The following is a 20,867-nucleotide window of genomic DNA, read 5'->3' on the forward strand; positions in this document are numbered from 1 at the left end:
TTACTCACAACTGCTACAGACAGACGAACACAAAGCTCCTCTGCTCACGAAAAGCTGAAGTAGTTAATGTTTATAACACTGAACACTTTATGAAGGTTTTCAGAGGTCAGTAAAGATACCGTTTCAACAACACCGAAACTATTAAACCGTTATCTTTAGTGTTAACATGTTGACGTTAGCCGTGTTACTATTAGCAATTACCAGATTAGCCATCTGTTGTCATTCGTGTAGCAGCTAGCAGACTGTAGTTAGATAAAAGACGAATAATTATTTCAGGCTGAACGGGACACAGATGGGATATTGAGACGTGACAGAGCAGATTATGGACACATAGAGAACCGGGCAGGTTGCTGGCTGTGCGGAGCAGCAGACAAACCGTAGCTGAACTGAGCAGCGAGCTGAGAGTGTGAAAAACTAATCTGAGCAAATAAAGAATAAGATTTCAACCTGCTTTTTTATCTCATCATCAGATTTTTCCTTTCACTTCACTGTTGAATGCATGTGAATATACAGCTCTTGTGGTTTTGAGATATTTATTTCAGCTACAATTGCTCTCATACAGACAGGCTTACAGAAAATCGACACGTTGTGCTTTTAGAATTTATCTAAAGGCTCGTGAACAAACAGCAGTTCATTACCAACAACTTTAGTGCTGGATATGTTTACCATTGCAATAAATCAAGCCAGATGACTGGGTTCATATGTTAAATCCTTAATACACACTAAGTAGAACTAATATCAAATAAAGCAAGTATGAATTTTCTGACTTGCTCTGAAAAGTATTAAGTTAAATCTGTAAAAGGTAGGAAAACCTAACATGGTGCGTGGTACAAAAGTATTAACCCATGCTATTTGCTCTTAAAATAGTACAAGGAGATTCTTTTCTTTCTTTAAGCTTTGACCAGTTCTGCTTGTTCTTGGATTTATTGGAATAACTTTGCGACTATAATGTATCCAGCTAATAATTGCTCAGATGAAGGCCTCTTGCACAGCGCATTCAGCAAATTCTCCAAAGACTGCTAATCAGACAGGCTTAATAGTTTCTTGGCTTGGATGACTGACTGTTTTAGTTCCAATCTTGTTGGAAAAGGCTTTTTGGTTTGATTAATCACTTTACCATGACTAGAGCCATATTTTTGGTCAATGATGTTGAAATGGAGTAATTGTTTCCGGGAATATTTTGATGGATTTTTATTGCTTACAGCTTCAGACTTATCTTGTCAATTTGTGCTCTACTTTGGGCTCGGGCCCAGTGCTTTTCTAATCCGCTCAAAGTCAGTTTAAGTGCCATAATTCGTTTGGGCACTGAGGTCATCATTTCCTTTTTTGGACAATTTGTCATTTGGGTAATTTCTCTCCACCAACCCACTGAAAAATTCTCAATTATGTCTGACATTTATGGCGCTCCTCTTGCTAATTGCCAGGGTCTTGTATCTTTTTGGGCTTTTTCGCTAGTATTATGGAATTATGCTGGATGAACTATGCACGTGTTTGTGGTAGCACAATAAAACTTAACGAAATGTTTTGGCAGATGGTTCATAAAAGAGTTTTTTTCCCTTTCCTCCTTCCTAAAACAATTATCTTGAAGACATAGTAAATCTTTTAATCAATACAAGACTTCTGAAGATTGCACAGTTGCTATGCATATGTTTGCTTTGTTCTTGACTCACAGGACATATTTGCGTCCTGACTCACCGATCTGGGATAAATAGTGAGACTCGGCTGCAGGTTCAACATTGTTTCGAAGCCGACAGTGTTTCTGAATCATGAATACCCCAGCTATGACTTTTTCACTGTCGTGTTTCTGCCGAAGCTGACTAACTGCTTGTAAGAAGTGCTATTAAGTTTCCAAATTTCCAAGCATTAGTTGTTGTGACCAACATATTTCTCTGTCATTTTCTGAACAGAATAAATGCTTCGGCCAACATTATAAAATGTCTTCATTTAAACATTAATCAAATAGTTATTAGAATACTTGACTCTGAACACTTCCAGGAAGCTATTTGAGCGCTTGTATGATTCACATTTAAAGCTTAGCCCTTGTGAACTGTTGCAGATTTTCTGCATTGTCAGCCTAGAATGATCTTTAAGGGGTGGAACAGTGCTCCCTCTGGAGAAGTGGTAGATGCAAGTCTCGGTTTCATATATCAGCCTGAGGTTCCACTGTTTTCAAAGCCAGGAAAGCGTGAGCAACGTGAGGTCACAGAGAGTGAGAGTAAGCTAGAAAGACTGGTGCCAAGGCTCAATGAAAGAGTAAGAAGACTGGAGAGGGGAGGACAGATGCTCAGGCTGAGATAGATCATGCTGGCCTTGCCCTCACTTATATACTGAGATAGCAGCTTCCCGGTGCATGCAGCATCCAGCCAGTCTCCTGTAATTATTCTACTACAGAAGGTGTGAGGTACTATATATGTCTTACTTGGAGCAGGGTTGGCTTGTTATGTCAGCAGCACCCTGTTACTAACCCTGCCTGTCAAGTGGCGCCAAGAGTAAGAAATAGTGTAGAAAAGGAATGAGTCAAACAAGGAGGGAAAGAACAAAAACAATGATAAGAAGAGAAAAAGTCAACAAGGTAACATGAAGTTCCAGGATATACTGTAGTCGGATCTGTTGTAATTCTTCTGTCCAGACACGTTGCTTGGCCTCTTCACTGTCCAGTCAATACTCAGCTTTGAAGCCCAACTGCGCAAATGTCAGGAGGCGGCAGACAGGGAAAGTGTAGTGTCTGCGGCTGAGGTTTGTCAACATCTCTGAGAATCTGATACTTTCCTCAGTTTTCGGCAGGCCAGCAAAACTTCTGCGTCTGGACTCAGGCTTTTTTTGATTAGGCACCGAGTAACCCAAATTCATATTGTGGTTTGGTAAGTTTGTTACAGAGTGTTTTTACTTAACTATTTACTCAGTAACCAAATAGAGAATGTTGCAACATCATCTTTCAAATTGCCATTGCATGAAAGAAATTAGGATGTCAACACTTGACTAAAATATTTATTTTCTTTGGTTTTCCATTTATGTTTTTAATTGTGTTATATAATAAATAAGTAAATATGAAATTACTTAGGCCTCAGACACACAGGCCTAGAGTGTAGCTAATGAACTCCTGCCAACTTCCTGTCTAGGGAAAAAAAATGCATTCCCCACCCAGTTGGTGAGTAGTTGCTAGCTGGAAAGAGGGTGCGCTTGTGATTACTTTGGTCACTAGGAGATTGCTCGTAGTTTGCATGGAAGACACAGACTTGTCTGTATTTACTTTTCAAGCTGTAGAAATGAGGAACTTCAAAGTAAAAGTTTTGCCTTACTGCTGCAACCAACACTTTTTTTCAGTGAAAACTACTAGCAACTACCAGCAACCAACAACAACCACTTGCCAACCAGTTGCGTAATGCAGACGTTGCCCTAGTGATGGTTAGTTGCCAGGGAGTCACTGATTAGTCTCTAAGCCTGTATGAATGGGGTTGTACCGGTTTTACAGCAATTGGCAGCGACCTCCAGCAATCACTCGCAACTGGTCAGAGAATGCACATTTTTCCTTAGAGACCGGAGGTTTCCAGATGTTCGCCAACAGGTGTGACTGAGGCCTCACTTGAGCATTGTTATGCACAAACAACACAAAATAATTTATTTTGGGATTCAAAATACCTTATCATAATGTTATAATGTAATATTACTCAAGGTTAAAAGAGTCAAACATCACTCTGGAGGTATTCTCACCTTGTGAGGCAGCTGGATTGTTGCAAGACCCAGGAGAAGTTCATCTTACAGTCTACGTATGACTATTCTGCAGTCAGGCTTCTTTTAAGAACTTTTTTACACCTATCACCCTCTTTTTCTTAAAAGGACCAGATTCATCTGACAGAGCTGCAGTGACTTCTTCCTAGCTTTCAAAGCTCCTCACACCTCGGCTTGCTTTTCCTCTTCTGCACTCTTTGTATCCCACTTTGCTGTTGATGTGGCTGGTGGATGGTGATAGCCAGGTTTTTGAAACTGCTTGCCCTTTGTCTTCCAGGATGGTTCAGTGTACAGTCCATTCCTATTACACGCCCCTGTTAATCCATATCAATTTGATTCAGTCTTCTCCTAAGCTCATGCATGGGTCAAAAGTATGTTGTTTTTTTCATGCAAAATTTTACGTTTTCTTGTTGCAAGTCACAGTATTCTGTTAATTTCTAGGCTTCCATCTAGCTTTTTTTTTCTCAAAAAAACCTCTTTAAGTTTGTTTAGAAGAAAAAAGAATTAAGCTCATTATTAGCTCATTGTGTAAAAATTGTTTATTCAGTTACCTTTTCAGATGTTTAGCCCAACTAAGCCAAATAAGCCAAATGTCTTTACATCTGTACAGGCAGCCAGTTAGCCAGCATCATATACAGTATGCCAAATGTGTGCTTATCAACAGTGCTTGACTGTTTGAGCGGCAGCTCAGCATCTGTCCGAACTCATGACCAACCAAGTTAAGGTCTTATAATTTTGTCCTCATCTCTCTGCATTTCCTTCTAGTCTTTGTACATTTATGAAGTAGAATAAATCAAAAAATGTGGAATATTTAAAAACCTTTCACATGTCTTCTCTTCAGTTAAGACCCTCACCTTCTATTCATGGCCATGTGTCTTTATGTTGACCTAGGTTTGACTATGAATAATTTATCTAAATTATTTTTATCACATATTTTTTAACTTCTTATTTATTAGAAATGACCTCATCCATGGTGATAAATTCTTCCATCAAGAAAAACTGTTTCTTTTGTTGTCTGCCTTTTTTTGTGGGGGGGGGGGGCTGAGAATAAAGTGCACCATGAATACCCCCACTGAATGAATTTATGCTTGACAGCATAAAATAAAAGTCTTGGTGGGATGGACAAAACATATGAGGAGCCTCCTTTGCTGTGGGATTCTGGGAAGCACAATTCCTTGTCATACTCCCTCCTCCTGTATTCCTGTCTTCAGTCTTAAGCCTCTCTTCCGACCCCCTTCAGCTTTGTCCCAAATGTCCTAACTGCCTGTTTTGTGGGATTAACCATAAAACGTAAAACTCAGCACATTGTATATGGCAAGCCAATAACTGCTTCCTCCTCTGACCTGTAGAACAAATGCATTTCAGTGTTTCTTGTAATGTCTGTGGTGGGATGTCAGCATTATCACAGTTGGCCCCTGGTATGAAGGTCAGGGCCAATGATCATGTGTAAAGGGCGTATTCACCACCACCACCATGAGTCCTTCATATAATCTTCGCTGCCTTGCCGTTCTCTGACATCAGTTCTCTGCAGGAAACAGAGCTGGGTAGAGCAGGATGTATGCTGCATGCAGGTTACCCCTCTAAAGGTCATCTCTCTCTGGTCTGTTACATGATCTGACTCAGGGCCAGCGTCGGCAGCTACATAGATAACAAAGCTGCAATTCATACCACATAGAATTCAAGCCGTTATGTTTAGACTAGACTTCAGGTCTGAAGACTTTCACAGTAGCAAATAAATGACACACTTTCAGCAAAAGAAAGTACATTATTCTAGCTATAGTGATACATCGTGGTGCCCATGATGGTACTGCTACTATACCCTTCTGTAACATGGTGGTTTGTACCTTACTGAGATTATGCTTAAACCTCAGTTTTACACAGTGCAGTGACATTGTACAATATGAAACCTTTTAGAAACGTACAAACCAATTAACCTCACATATATTTGAACTGTGGGACGGAAACCCACCAGAAACAGGCCCCATAATTTGTTTTTGGTCAAACGTAATGTCTTCTAATTTTGGAGAAAAGGCAGATTTCTAGGCCTGAGGTAGAGTTTCCACTTTTATCTGTCCAAAGTTCACTGTTTAATGTGAGAAGAAAAATCAGACCAGTAAATTAAAGCCAACACTTCAGTTGATTTTTGATTGTCATCCATCGTTTTCCACTTACCCAATGCAGGGCCTATCCAGCAGCCATAAGGCAGGAAGCAGAGTGCACTCTGCATAGGTCTAATACAGAGAGAAAGACAACCATTCGCTCTCACATTCACACCAATTTAATTTTAGATTGTGGTGGCACACAGATAATTTGACTGTTACAGTGAACCCTAAAACCTCTTGTTCATAGACAGACAATGTGGGCGTAGCCCCACCACACTTCACTGAAAAGCAAATTGAACAAAGTGATCACACTGATTATATTGAATGATTGCAGCCACAATGCTAATAGTAATTTAATCAAATTTATTATCATTGTTAGAATAAGTATAAAACATATAATACAATCAATCTGATCAATAATCACTATGATGTGCTCAAAATGTACAACAAAGTCGTTCAGTATTGTCAGATTCAGTCTTTTCACAAAAAATGATTCAGTGCAGTCAGGTAGGAAATATAACTTTGGGTTTAAATGCCACTAATATTGGAAGTAGTGGATAAAACGAAATTGGATCATTGTGTCATCAACAGTGGTTCTTTGTTTGAATTTCCTCACAAGTAATTCACTTGAATTACTACAAGAAAAAGAAAAACGCCCAGTGTTCTGGTCATACGTACAGGTTCTCTGCTTATATCGGCCCCACCATTTTCCTGGTGACTAATAGGGCTGGCGGTTATGTGGCTTGTTGACTCAAGGCTTTGTACATAGCCACACAGCCATTTCTCAGAGGAAACTGTGGTTGTAGTGGGAGTTTTCCATGTTAATCATGGATCACTGGTTGCTTTCACTCCCACTCCAGACAAACCACACCACCAGCGCTGCTGGGACCTGTCAAAATCCCCTAGGTGTACTCTGCACCTGCGCTGAATTATTGTTTTGCTGTTATCGCCAGTTTTCTTAGGAGCAATGATCACAATGCTTGCCGAGGAATTTCAGGTATCAGACGCAAGAGAGACAAAGAGCTTAAACGCAGAAAGGCAGGAGTGGATATTCGCTCAGGAAGCCTCTGTTAATACAACTGAGTTGAGAGGATAATAAATTAAGAGCAGCCCAAATCCCACATTAGCTTTACATCACATGTTGCACTTGAAACTTATAACTTTGATCAGATAAGTGTTTTCTTATGACTGAAACATATATCCAAGGCTCAGCCTGGGAAAGTTTTCTGACTGTATCACCTGGCAGTCTGCTTTGCTACTCAAAGAAGAACTGTATAGAATCATCCTCTTTTTTTGGCTGCTCCCAAAAACAAGGAGAGCTACACAGGAAGTATGGTTAAAGTATAGTAAAGGGGTAAAAGTTAATTCCAGCAGGTTGTGTGTGCTGCTCTCCTCTGAATAGGGCTCTCTTCTAAACCAGGCATATGACTGCATGTCTAGAGGACTGATTTGTCTCCCGGCATGGGAGTGAAATTGTGTGGAGTCAGGTTCACCGGCTTTCTGCTTGTTTATACAGTATTTTGTGCTGATGTTGCAAACTTGACATGTACCCTGAAGCTCAATCCCTGGTGAGCTTTTTTTTTAATTTGTGAATGGCCCAGGGCTTTCTGGAGTATGGCTTAAGGTCATCTGTTGTGGTTTTACAGGACTTGATGTGGTATTGGAGGATGCAGGGGGTCCCTTTGCTTTTGCATTAATATGCCAGAGTAGAGCTATGGAGGCTACCCTGTCCTTAAGTGAACCCTCCACATGATAGAAATTCGTCTCAGCGTGAAATAGTAAAGACTGATCAGCTATTTTTCATTACACTTGTTACTATGCACATCTAAATGTATTCTAGATTGCTGTATGTGAGCAGTTTTAACACACAACAATACTAACCGAGCCAGGCCAGGAAGAGTTGGTGTTTTTTTTTTTTTCCTACAATCACAGAGCCAAACGAGTCCCATGAGTGTTTGGCTTCCTGCTAGGCCAGAGGGAACAAAGGACCATAGAGAACTCAGCACTCAGCATGGGACAGATATGTCTTTCTCTCCCCCGTCCCACCTCTCCTAAAGCCCCATCTGAAACACTCTCTCTGAGTCGCCGTGCCAGCGGGCTCTGCGTCCGTGGCCAAATCCACCTCATCAAGCTGGCCTGTGCAGATGCAGCTGTCGGACGGACAAATACTGTACAGCAATTATAGAAAGAAAGAAGCACGCCTGTCCCGGAATGCTCTCCGGCCTCCACCTCCGGCACTGAGGCAGATGGAGATAGCATCAATCAGACACATCTCCCAGATATGGGGCATGGTGTTGAAAGCATGAATTAGCAGTATGGCTATGCATGGGACCAGTTAATCCATTCAGATGTCAGGATGTAGGGTTCCTGTGGGTTCCACTGGGGGATGAAGTAGACCTCCAAAAGTTTAAAACTATACAAAAGTAGACCTCCAAAAGCGGGACTTGTTCATGTCTACATTTCTGCCCTGTGGTCCCTGTAAAATTTCTTTTCAAACCAGCATTATATTCCAATTCAAAAATTTGCTTAATCACTCTTCTAAATGGAAACCCTTTTTGGCTTATCGTGAAAGCAGTCTGACATATGACTCTGACCAGCATATATAGCCTCAGTCAGCAGTTGGTAATGGCTCTTCCTGCTGACCTGTCTTGCGGCGTTTTTACTAAGTTAATGATCAGAGCAACTACAATAAACGGGAGAATATTAAATGGCTTCTCAGCTCACCAGGCCTGCAGGCATTTTGGTTCTGGCCCCTGAACCACAGCAACCACACTGATTTTCTTTCATCCAGACTCACTGCTTCCTGGATTTGAAAACCCTGCTTTTTAAATGCTGAGGCGAAAACTTGGCACATTGGCACGGCTACTGCCTGCCCCCTCCCACCCCCCGGAGATAAAAAAAGGGAGCTGATTATTTCACAGGTGCTGGCCTGCGCTGCGTTTGAGCAGACGGCAGGAGTCATGTGTTTTGATCATGTAATGTCGGCAAACCTCAGTGAGGTCAGATTTACAGAAAATCTATTTTCATGCAGACGCTGGGGGAAGTTATACCTATAAAATTAAGTGGAACTTCATCTCTTCATTTGTCTGCGCGGCACTTCGGCTGATCCGAATAACAGTCTTTGCTCAGTCAATTTCTCAAGACCCTTTTCTGCTTTCCATGGTGCACCAGGCCCAGTTGTTGCACTAATATAAGACTCTTCCCCTGGGGGAGAATAAAAAGCTTTCTGAATCAATCCAGCCCCACTGTAACTCATTTCACCCAGGCTCTGGCTGCTACTAGTGGGATTCCTGGAAGGCCGTCCAGACAGAGAGAACATGATTTAATCCAGCCTCCGTGGCTGGTGCGATAAGCCCTTAGACACACCCATATTTTCACAAGGGGGAATATTCTGCCAGGACCCACAATTATCCAAGTCATAATGACTAGAGATGTTATCAAAGAAAGACTGGGCCTTAATTGCTCACTGATGTTTGGCCTTATGCGGCCACGTATACGAGAAAAACCTGTTTTAGTAGAGAGGAGCTTATCGTTAAAGCAATGCACATGTTCCAGTGACTAGGTGTTTCCTTTTATTCATACTTTATATTATGGGACAGATGTTGGACCACTGGCACTTCTGGCGCATTTAAATTGAATTTCAAAGGTGCACTCAGTTAAAATTTGTTCATTTTCATATACATTGGAAAGAGAAAAAGTCACGAATATTGGAAAAATTCTTTATTTTTTCTTGCCACAACTTAAATGAATAGGCCGTTATCACTCTCTTGCCTGTGCAGCACATTTAAGCTTGGTCGAGGAGGAGATAAGGCATATTTTGTGACCCGTTAAGATATTTGCTTCAATCTAAGACTCAGATATCAGCATGATTATCCTGCAAAGGATGCTGCTACAAACGCCAAGACTCTGGAGGTCAAAACATTTACTACCAGACATTAAACATTCACAAAAAGCTGTAATTTAGGGTAAGACTTTAATGTGACAGAGGCTGGTGTTGAGTTATTTTTGAAGTTTCACTGAGCACAAACTTTACCACTATGCCATTGCATGACCTTGTTGCTATGAGGAAGGACACAACAACAATAAAATGAAAGTGTCCTTGGGGTTGGATATTATATTTATTGGTGCATGTTTAGGATCAGACCTCAGGGTTTTATTGAAAGAAACACACAGGGACCTCGGTGGCGAATGATGAATGGATGAGAGTGTTCTCCATAAAGTCTGAGGAATGAGATGTGTGACCGCAGTGGGGTTTTGGCCACCGGTGGTGCAGATGGTTTGGTGCGTTGACTGGGTTGGTAAGAAAGAATAAATTCTGTTTCAGACTTCTTTCACCTCCTAAAATACACCAAGGCTGTTAAGTCAGACCAAAGTCTCCTAACCAAGCATCTCCCCCATTTTCCTGGGGGGCGGGGGAGATCGAATATGGCAAAACAAGGCTAGGATTTCAAAGCAAAAACCAAAATAGACTCAAAATATCCAATGAGTAATTAATTTCTTATCAAATAGCAGATACAAACAGCTCAGATTTAGCTAAATCAAATTCTGAAGCAAACAAGTCATAGTTGGCAACGAGACTCTTAGCCATCCTTCAAGTATCATTACTGCTAATCTGGAATATTTTCTATTTTCCTTGCTACATTGTGGTTGGAGTCTTGGACCATCACACAGATTCACAACACTACTGGGATTTGAATAGCAAAACACGAACAAGAGTCAAGTGTGTATGTCTTTGCTAATGTTCTTGAATAACACCTCCCGGGACTAGTTTCAACAGTGTGCACTCTCCCTCCTTGTCTGCAGGCTTTAGTCTGTGTAATGCGGAGCACCATCTGCTGTAGAGATTTTGCTGAAAAATGTCCTTGCTGACGTTCTCAATTGTAAAATATTGTACACAAAGATGGATGATTTCTGTCTGTTTCAAAGATGTTCTCGGTTTAATGTTTTTTTTTTGTTCGTTTGTTAGCTGCGTGGCTAATTCTTTCCGAGTTCAGATCTCGTAACCGTTACTTTGCCGCATAGTAGGAACCTTTGGAAAGCTTTGGAAAATGGCCAGCATACTTTGTTATACCCCAAACTTTTTGTACCCCCTCGCAAAGTGCGCCGTACAGTTCACAGTGCTCCCTCTTTGACTGCGAAAGTGCACGTCTGTCGTGAATACGCTCATAAATCTTCTCTTTTCTTTGTTGCCAACAACAGTGTTTGCAGTGGTTGAGTAGTACAAGGTTTTCATTGTTTCAGCTGCTGTTTGCACATTTTTTCCCAGTTTTGTGCCCCCCCCCCCCCTTCAGTTTGAGCGATGATATGCATATCCAAACATAACTTTTTGAGCCGAACAACAGCGTTTAACGCTTCCTCTGAATGAAATGGATGTGAGTAAACTTTGATTTACACTTGGTCTTTGATGACCGTCATTTATTTCCCCATTTAACAAGTAGGCTTCAAATTGCCCTAATTATGTTCAGCTCTTATGTAATAAGGGTTCTTTTGGCTGATGTTCCATGTTGGAAAGAGGTAAATGGAGCTATTTAACTTTTTGTTTAAATAAGAAGAATAATGACTCGATTTTCCTCAGCGCTATTGAGTGACTCTTGTTGATTGGTTTTAAACCTGCTGATGGATTCAGAGGTTTGCCACTCATCGCTCCAGAGGTTATGTCCTACTCCACAGAAAGAAAACTAAAACTGGACCGAGTGACAAGGCTGAGAGCCGCTGTGACCCAGACTGGGATGCTCGTGCCAGACACTTCTGCCTACTGTCAGACTGTCTTGTTTTGACAGTCTCGTCAAAGCCAAATGGCTCCATCTAACAAGCAGACAAGCTCTTCGTATCAGCCTATTTTCTGCATTAGCTACTAGAAGTCAACAACCCAAGCCATTACATGTGGCTACAGACTTTGGTATTCTCAAACAAATCAAAATGAAAAATGTGCTATACCAGGTTGGACATGTGCTGAGCTTCAAGTAGGTGAGCAAGCTAGTGAAAAACCATTTAATATCACACAGTCCTGACCTTTCCAACTTATTCAGCATCCTGAGGCCAGAAAAAACGGTTTCTGCCTGAAATACGTTAAACTGACAAGTGTGCTTTATATAGCAAGGAGATTTATAGAGACAGTGGGTAATGAAAGCGCCTCAGAGACAGAACTGTTAGTGAATGAATCAGCTGTGGCCCATACATTACTGCGCTGTGCTTCACATAAACACTTATCCGGCGTCGTCATGCAGTGTGGGCTACGGAGACAGTTTAAGGTGTAAACAGTTCTTGAAGATCTGGGTCACTGCATGCATGTGTGTGTGAGCGAGTGCTCGGGGTGAGCAGGATCATTAGATAAATCTTGAATTTCTGTCGGAGCAAAAGGCTAGACACCGGGCAACTTACAGAAACAACAGTCACCGCTGGGATGGTTGGAAGCGGTGCTTTTCGAGCAACTGCTGTTGGAGTTTCCTGGTGCTTAAACAAATCCAGATAGCTGACTTTATCCACATTTATCCTCGCCCTTCCACAGATCACAGTCTTAACATGAAAATTCATGCTACACCTGCTATTTTGTTTGGAAGCGTCACTGAGTTGGAGGATCTGTAGTCCTTTTGACTGTCCTCCAGTTCTTGATATTGGCTTGTTTTCACAGTGCTTAACTGTGTACTGTTTGTGCTCCAAAAATGCCTCCTCTCCAACTCATTTGAGCCTGACGAGGCTGGAACAGGCATTCACGCCGGCTGTCATGCCTTTGTGAGAGCTAATGTTCACATATTGTAATGCTAAATGAGTTCAAAGATACAGTATGTCGCAAGCTGAGTGCCAAATAATACTTTTTGCAGTGTTTTGGAAGTGTTGCAGTGTTGATTCATGTAGAGCTTATATTCTTGGCCCCGAATGTGATTTGTAATTTCTTCAGATGTGATGAGGTTTAGCTTTAAATGTTTTCCATGCATGTGAAATGAATGATAATGAGTGATAGTGGACACTGACAGTTACTTCATGTCTTAGTTGGAGGCTTCCTTTGCTGTCAGATACGAGCCGATGCTTTGATCAAGTGTTTGGATCAAGATTTATCAGAATTCGTTCTCTCTCTGTGAATATAATTACCGAGCACATGTTGTGAACATGAATTATTTCATTTCATGGGCTTAACTCAGACAAACTTTGCACTATATGGTAGTGTCCAAGCACAGAGCATCTATAACTATAAAATGGATATAACCTCATTTTACTTTATGATTTCAGAAGCTTGCACTACTTTGGGCCTTGCTAGTGAAATCATAAATTACATTATGTGTGCTTATTTTGGAGAGTGATATCTGATGACTACCAATTTTATGTCTGCATGTGAAGTGCTGCAATTGTGCTTTAGGGAGATGGCGGGGTCCTTCTCATGCTATAAAAGCATCTCACCAGAAAGTCAGATTTAATATCTGGAATACCGGCATGTACATATTACTGATGCTTTAGCATACGCCCACCCACTGCCTGCTTCTAAAGCTTGCATTGGATTTGAGAATGGTATTTCCAGTCTTGGTGTCAGTTCATATTTACTGTTTTTGTTAAAAGGTTCTGATTATTCAGAAAAGGAAGTAGATGTCCCTGCAACCTTTCAGTATTTAAATAACATGAAGCAGTACTAGTCAAATTTCTGGAGATCTGAGTAAGTTCTTATCTGTCTTTTGGTGTCAGCTCTTGGGTTTCTACACTTCATTATTAGTACCTGCTTGGTGCCGGAGTATCCCTCAGAGATTTTGGTCCATATTGACATGATATCATCACACAGTTGCTGCACATCCACATTATTACTCTCCTGTTCCTAAGGTGCTCTATGGGATGCAATGCAGTGATTGTGGAGGCCAGTTGAGTACAGTGAACACGTTGGCATGTTCAAGAATCCAGTATGAGACAATTTGAACTTCAGCCATCAGAAGATGGGTAAACTGAAGTCATAAAAGGATGGCTATGGTCAGCAACAGTACTCACATTTAAATGATGCTCAACTTGCACTAAGAGGCTCAACACAGCAGGATAGATTCATACTTTTATGTTGTTTTCACTCATTTCTTTTTTTTTTTGATCAAGGTCTTTTTATTGAACAAAGAATTGCTTCCAACAACAATTATGGCAAAATTAACAAACAGTTGTGCCCCCACCCCCCCAGAACAGTGTAACTAAAACCCAGCCAGAGAGGAAAGGAGAGATAAAATAACATAAAATAAAATAAAATTACAGATACAAAGTAAATAATAAAATAAATAAACAACAGCAAGAGAAAAAAAACAAAAAAACAACAACAACAACAAAAAAACCCCCACTCAAACGCACATTAAGCAATAGTATCCGGACTTAATCTTTCAAAGTAAGCAAGAAAAGGTTGCCATGTGTCATAGAACCTCCGAACCGAACCTTTTACAGTGTAGCAGATCTTTTCCAGCTGAGTATAGTACATGACATCCTTAACCCATTGCCCATATACAGGTGGAAGTGGCTCTTTCCATTTCAATAATATCATTCTACGGGCCAAAAGAGTGCAGAAGGCCAGAAGATCAGAGTGTGATTTGGAAAGACTGGCATCACAAGGCGTCACTCCAAAAATAGCTATAAACGGGCAGGGTGGAATTGGAACACCAAATATGTTGGATATGGTTTCAAATATGCTTTTCCAAAAGCTACCCAGTTTTGGACACGCCCAGAACATGTGAAATAGGGAAGCAGGCTCTCGTTTGCACCGGTCACATGTGGGGTCAAACCCATCTTTGATTTTGCTCAGTCTAGTTTTAGACCAATGGAGACGGTGAACAACTTTGAACTGAATCACCACATGTTTAAGGCAAATAGATGACGAAGAAATTCTATTGATTATCTTATGCCAAGTCTCATCTGTAATCCGTTGGCCAAGATCACTTCCCCATCGTTCCCTAAGTGATTGCAATGTGGACAGCCTAAAATTACTTAACAGCTCATAAACATCACTTATAACCCGCTTAGCATTTGGTTTAAAATCAAAAATATCATCCAAAAGGGATGGTGGTGGACAGGATGGAAAGCAGTCAGTATTAGAAGCAACAAAATTCCTGAGTTGTAGATACCTGAAAAAGTGTGACTGAGGGATCTTGAACTTGTTCACCAGCTGTTCAAATGAGGAAAAGGTATTGTCCGTGAAAAGAGCAGTCATTGACGTTATTCCAAGCTTTGTCCATATGTTAAATGCCTCGTCCGTCAAGGATGGGGAGAACATGCAATGTCTATGCGGTGGTGCATTAAGAGAGAGTTCAGTCTGTTTAAAGTGCCGTCTGAGCTGATACCATAACTTCAGTGAGTGGACAACAAGAGGATTCGTGGTGAAGCTGGAGATCGGTCCCGCCAGAGGTAATCTGGCACACAGCAAAGACACCAGGGAGGATTGACTCACCGACAGCCGCTCCAGTGTTACCCATGATGATGATAAATTATCATGGTCTTTTATCCAGTACAATAATGCTCTTATATTAGCTGCCCAGTAATAGTTTTCACTCATTTCTGATTGTAACATCCTAATCTTACTGTAGAAACTTAGACTCATCTGACCAGGAAATATTGTTCCACTTTTCTGCTGCCAAATTTTAGCGAACCCACGTGAATTTTAAGCTAAGTTTCCTGTCTTTAGCTGCCTTAGTCAAAAGTTCAGCTTTTTGTGCATTCAGAGATGCTCTTTTGCATAGCTTTGGTTTTGAGTTACTGTTGCCTTCTGACCATTCTGCTTTGACCTCTGTGATCAATAAGGTCTTTTAAACCAGAGAACTGCTGCTCACAAGGTTCTCCCTTTCTCACCACAAACCCATGAGATGGATGTGTAGAAAACCCCCAGTAAATCAGTAGTTTCTGAAATACTCAGAACAGCCTATCTGGCACCAACAGCTATCCCTTTAGAAGTAACAAAGCCACTTAAATCCCCTTTCGGCCTTACTCGGTTTGAACTTAAGGCAGGTTGTCTTGACTATGTTTACTTGCCTAAATGCATCGAGTCACTGCCATGTGATTGGCTGATTAGTAATTGTTCTTGACAGTTGAAAGGTTGTACCTAATAAAGTGACCAGGCAAGTGAATGTGTTTCCTCTTTACCAACCTATATTACATGCTAGCGTTGTCTGTTCTGTGCTTGGTGAGAGCTTTTTGCATTTCATAAATGCTAAGTAGCTTTGTTGAACTGAAAAGTGTCAGATGATACCAGCTGCTGAAAGACTGAGAACTACGCAGCTATTATTATTTTTTTCCATTCATTTTTATTTGCCTTATTTCAGACTTTGTACCATGTGCTCAGCAGCTCTGTTGTTGCTGACTTAAGTGATTTAATTAAAACTGTATGGCCATTGCTTGATACCCCAAACATTACTTCCATCTGTCTGTACAGCCCATGTCCCATGTAAACTTCGAAATTGCTTTCAAGTCACCCAGAACAAGGGAGGGGAATGATTCCGCTTTAAGCCACAGAGGCCTTGACGTCAGGGTGAGGTTGTGCTTGCCCCGTGTGCTCCCTGATCTGCAGGCAGAGAGGGTAAACATGAGCTCACACTGGGAGGAAACCACTTTGCCATTGAACATACGAGAGGTAGACAGAGCAACATCTGGCTAGGCCTAGGAAGTGAGGCAGGATGCTTGCAGGTCAGGTGTCACTGTTAGTGATGGAAAAACCCAATCACATTTGAGCATGGAAGCGTAACGGTCTTTTGCCACCTCCTGTCCATCGTTATTACCTTGGCAGTAGCACCTCTTGTTTCCCTGTGTCACATCCTTTCTCCAAAATCTGCCCATATCTACGACAGCTGGGACATGGTGTGTCTGTGTTTGCTTTTGTGTGGACAAATATGCATTTTTGTGCGTGTGCGCACATGTTTATTTGCTTGATTATTGTTGTGAGTGTGTGTGGGGGTTAACAGAGCTGATTTGTGATGTGTGGTTTAAAAAAAAACACAGTTTTGTACAAGTGTTTATTTGATCTATCCAGCATAGCTCATCTTTGTCCTTCACTGCCTGTCTGTCAGGGCAGATCAGTGGGATCCAGATGTTTTTTTGTTTGTTTGTTTGTTTGTTTTTTTGCAGGGCTGAATCCCAGCATTCCAAAATCAATCTTAGACCCAGGTAGGCTTGTCTGCCTGCCTGTCTGAGAGGCACGCGCCTCCTCCAGGTCACTCACATGAGCTCAACTTCCAGGTCGTGCAACACTGGCTCAGTAATTGACCCAAATGAAATGCTCACTGGGGAAAAAACTTGGCCCCTTGCAGCCCTGGTCGAGCTTTGTTCGTCGACCCCAGTTTTAATACTTCCTCCAGTTCAACGCAACACTCAGGATGTTGCTCTCTGGTTGGCCACAGTCAGACAAAACAAGGAGTTCATAATCTAGTCATGCAGACACAATGTGTGATGGAAAGGTTTTGGAGTTGTGATGGAAAGATCTGATGTGTTTAATCACACACTTTTCTAAGACGAGCCACACACAGACTCTCTTTGGCTGCCTAATATTTTGTTGGCCAATCTATTCCTGTGAAATGGCTTTAAGATGTCTGCAGTGTAGCTGCAAGATGTACACTGATACAGTGGTGGGTGGTCATTTTAACCATGTTCAAAGATTCAAAGAAGAAGGTCCGCTTGTGTGAGCCAAAAGTTCGACCTTCAGACTGCCGTTACTGTTTTCTCCTCTTGGATTCGTGCAGGAGAGGACCAAACAGAGATCTCTGCATACGATTATTCGACACGTTTTTTGTGGGTGACAGTAGAGACTTTTGTTCTCATACAACATTTGACTGAAAGACTAAATCCACTAATAAGCAGGTAATGAGCGTAATATTTACAGAGAATAGATGTCCAACTGATTTGAGAAGCTGACAAAACAAGAAACTGAGTTTTGTTTAAAAGATTTAAAGTTTGTTTTTGGAACCTCAAAACCGGGAAGTTGAGGATGTGGTGCTCACAAGCACATGAGTCTGTTTGCAGAACCCGACAGCCAATCAGAAGTAAGTTTGCTTACTGAGAGGATGGCCTGAAAGATATGGGAGCTAAAATAACTTGTTTCTGATGGTGATAAAACTGAGGGATTGCATACAAATAAATAATAGCTGTTCTAGTGGAGATCCAGAATAACAGTATGGCGCTGAGAATACAGTGTTAGGTCCACTGTTATTTTATTTTAGCATTGTAGTGCTTAAAGAATGATTCAGTAAAATCAGTTCCATTAAACTTCAATGTTTTATTCTATAAAATCGATTAAGTATGATTAAGTAATCTATGAGCTAGATGCCATGTTTGTCTCTTAGGAGTCCTACTTTCTGTTGCACACACTGAGCACACTTACACTCATGGTGACGCGTATAAGATGCTCATGGGTGTATCTTTGTGACTGCATGTATGTGTGTGTGGGACGTTAGCTTTTGTCTGAGGTCATGTGTTTATGGCCTTGTGATAATTTACAGGACCCAAGTGAGACGGGGACCCCCTGACTCCTCCCCTCAGCAGACCGGGACCTCCCGTACTGTGAAACGTTATCCATCATCCTCTGGGCCTATAACCTCCAACGCTCTGCCCAATGGCAATGGCTACTCTAACGGCAACGAGCACGGGAACTGGTATGGAAACAGGAACGGGCATACCAACACACATTCCCACAATACTCACAGGCCAACCAGCAACAGCCAGCTGCACAGACAGTTCAGCAATGCATTATTACCAGCAGGTAAGTGTAATGAGACTGAATACATGTATGTCTTCCACTTGAATATTTGTGAATATCATAAATCGTGGCTCTGTTATCATTTCACATCCTCTGCCCCTAGCTACCTCAAAACAAATGCAATCGCTACGAATGCCTGACGAAATTCAGAGTGACCACAATACATGCATACACTTCCTGTGGTGTCATTGTTCAACATTAGCCACGAGGAAAAATTGGCAGCGTCCCAGGATGCACTTCCTTTCTCCCTCTGTCCAAACACCTCACACCCTCTGTGGTCTTCATCACATGCACAGACGTTTCGTATCAAAGCTATCGCAGTTTGAGCATGTGCGAGATTGCGCAGTTACGTACTTCGGCACCTTTGGGAATTTACTCAGACACTTCTCTGACATGATAGACACTGGACCCTGGTTGCTGTTGGAAATGTGATGTGAACGTCACCAGTTTTTTTTCCCCCCTTCTCTTTGATCCAACGTGCACAGCTGTCTGCCGTTCCACATCCTCCTGTTTTTAGCCACGTACCGCAGCGACGGCTGTTGAACAGCTTCCCACCATTACACAGTGCTCACCTACACTCTCTTTGTTTCCTTCACCCATACACATATCCAAAACACCTTCTGTCAAAGATAAAGGGCTTGGAGCCTAGCCCAAAAACCTAATAGCCTTCTCACCCCCCCCCCCCCCCCCCCCTTTTTTTTTTTTTTTATTTCTTTTGCTGGTCTGTGGCACATCGCACGTTCAGCTGCAGCGTGCCACTGGCCAACCGTCAGCACACACCCTCGCACTTATAAACCTCCCTTTTGCCCAGACGGGGAGTGTGTCACAGTGAAGCTGAAGGTGGAAGGATGCAGCTCGTCTCTAGCCTGTCTCTGCTGCTGCCCCTTCTCAACCAGGTGTGTGTGTGTTTTCCAGGGGCCAACCTCACCTCCAACCTGGATCGCATCAAGATCGTCTTCACACCTATGATGTGCCGCAGGGTGTGCTCTGGAGGGCGTTGCTATAATAGCTGCGAGAAGGGAGACATGACCGAGGTCTACAGCGAGACCTCGCCCCAGCAGCAGCCGAAGAACCAGGGCTTCCGACTCTGTGAGTGTCGACCCCGGCCCTCTGACTATCAGCAATGCCTGTCTGCCTGCTTATCTCTGTGATACTGCTCTGTGTTGTCCCTGAGTGTCTCTCGTTCTCCCTTTCGATTCTCACACACAGTCTGTGTTTGGTATCTCATTCTTTTTTTTATTGGGTGAGCTAGATAAAATGGGCATGCTGTCTGTTCTGAATACCAATCTTAGACAGGAGGCAGAGTGGTGTAGATTAAGCATGAGAGCTATGCTGAAAACTTTCACTGTCAAAGAAAAAGACGGACAGGGGAGAGCAGATTAAAAGCAAGCTCTGTAAAAGGGGCCTAATCTCCCCTCGTACACAGACACGTGGACCTAGTGGTCCCACGCTCCCCAACACTTAGCCCCATCCCTTTTGCGGTTTACACCTCGCGGTTGGCCTCGCCGTTAACCGTTTAACATGCTCTCTGGGAGGGCAGGAATGGATGAAAAAGGAGAGGGAGAGGCTGAAAAGAGAGAAAGAGTAGCAGCATGAACAGGGTTTTACAGGGATTACATTAAACCTGTCATTTATCCAGAGGGCTTTGCTCCAAATTCACACAGGAGTGTCCGTGGGATAGCAGGGGGCGGCTAGTGCCAAGGCGAGGGTCGTACCCCCTGCGTGTTTCTGAGTTTTCTCATCAGGTTTAATGGTCCAGCTTAGACCTCAGACTAATTATGGATTAGAGATGAAGGGCGCGCATACCACACACATACATATATAGATCCGCTCCAGTTACAACTCTCATAAATATAAACTCAAACAACGATACAAACATGCAAACAACCCTCACCGAAATGCACTAGCCTATTTAGGGAGGACATCGCAGGCTTATGAATATATAAACAGGTCGATGTTGCAGATTTATGTGCACATTAGCAGGGTTTTGGAACACGGTGTAGATATTCTAAACACTTCAGCATCCTGGCAGAGACCCTTCACGAGATTACATTCCCGGCATTTCCACTTTTTCCTCAGTGGTTAGTTTTTATGTCCCACTTTTATTCTCAAACAAAAAACAAAAATCCCCTGTCTTCGTTATGTAAAAGCATGCGTTAAAGAGCACGTTAAAAAGAGATTGCTTTCCATTTAGGCTCGCATCCTGTTATTGCTCGGGCCTGCGTGTTCGTCCAGGAATGTCAAGTGGACAGCAAACAGTTATCTCATGCTGTTGTTACGTTGCTTAAACGGCGCAGTAAAAACAGCGCAGTAAAAACGGCTGGATAATTGCAGCAGTGCCTCTCGGT

At 42.2% G+C, this 20,867-nt stretch overlaps 1 protein-coding gene across 3 annotated transcripts in view; it reads left to right on the top strand.

Annotated features, from left to right (window-relative positions):
• LOC120740466 (latent-transforming growth factor beta-binding protein 2-like) overlaps positions 1-20,867 on the top strand; it is an 88,865-nt gene that overhangs the window by 16,180 nt on the left and 51,818 nt on the right. For all 3 annotated transcript variants that reach the window (XM_040042863.1, XM_040042864.1, XM_040042862.1), the window contains exons 4-5: positions 18,263-18,522; positions 19,435-19,608. In XM_040042863.1, coding sequence (XP_039898797.1) covers positions 18,263-18,522; positions 19,435-19,608 — 434 coding nt within the window. The remainder of the gene's footprint in view (positions 1-18,262; positions 18,523-19,434; positions 19,609-20,867) is intronic.

The sequence above is a fragment of the Simochromis diagramma genome, unplaced genomic scaffold, assembly GCF_900408965.1.
Source record: "Simochromis diagramma unplaced genomic scaffold, fSimDia1.1 OVJJ01000304.1, whole genome shotgun sequence".
Lineage (NCBI taxonomy): Eukaryota > Metazoa > Chordata > Actinopteri > Cichliformes > Cichlidae > Simochromis > Simochromis diagramma.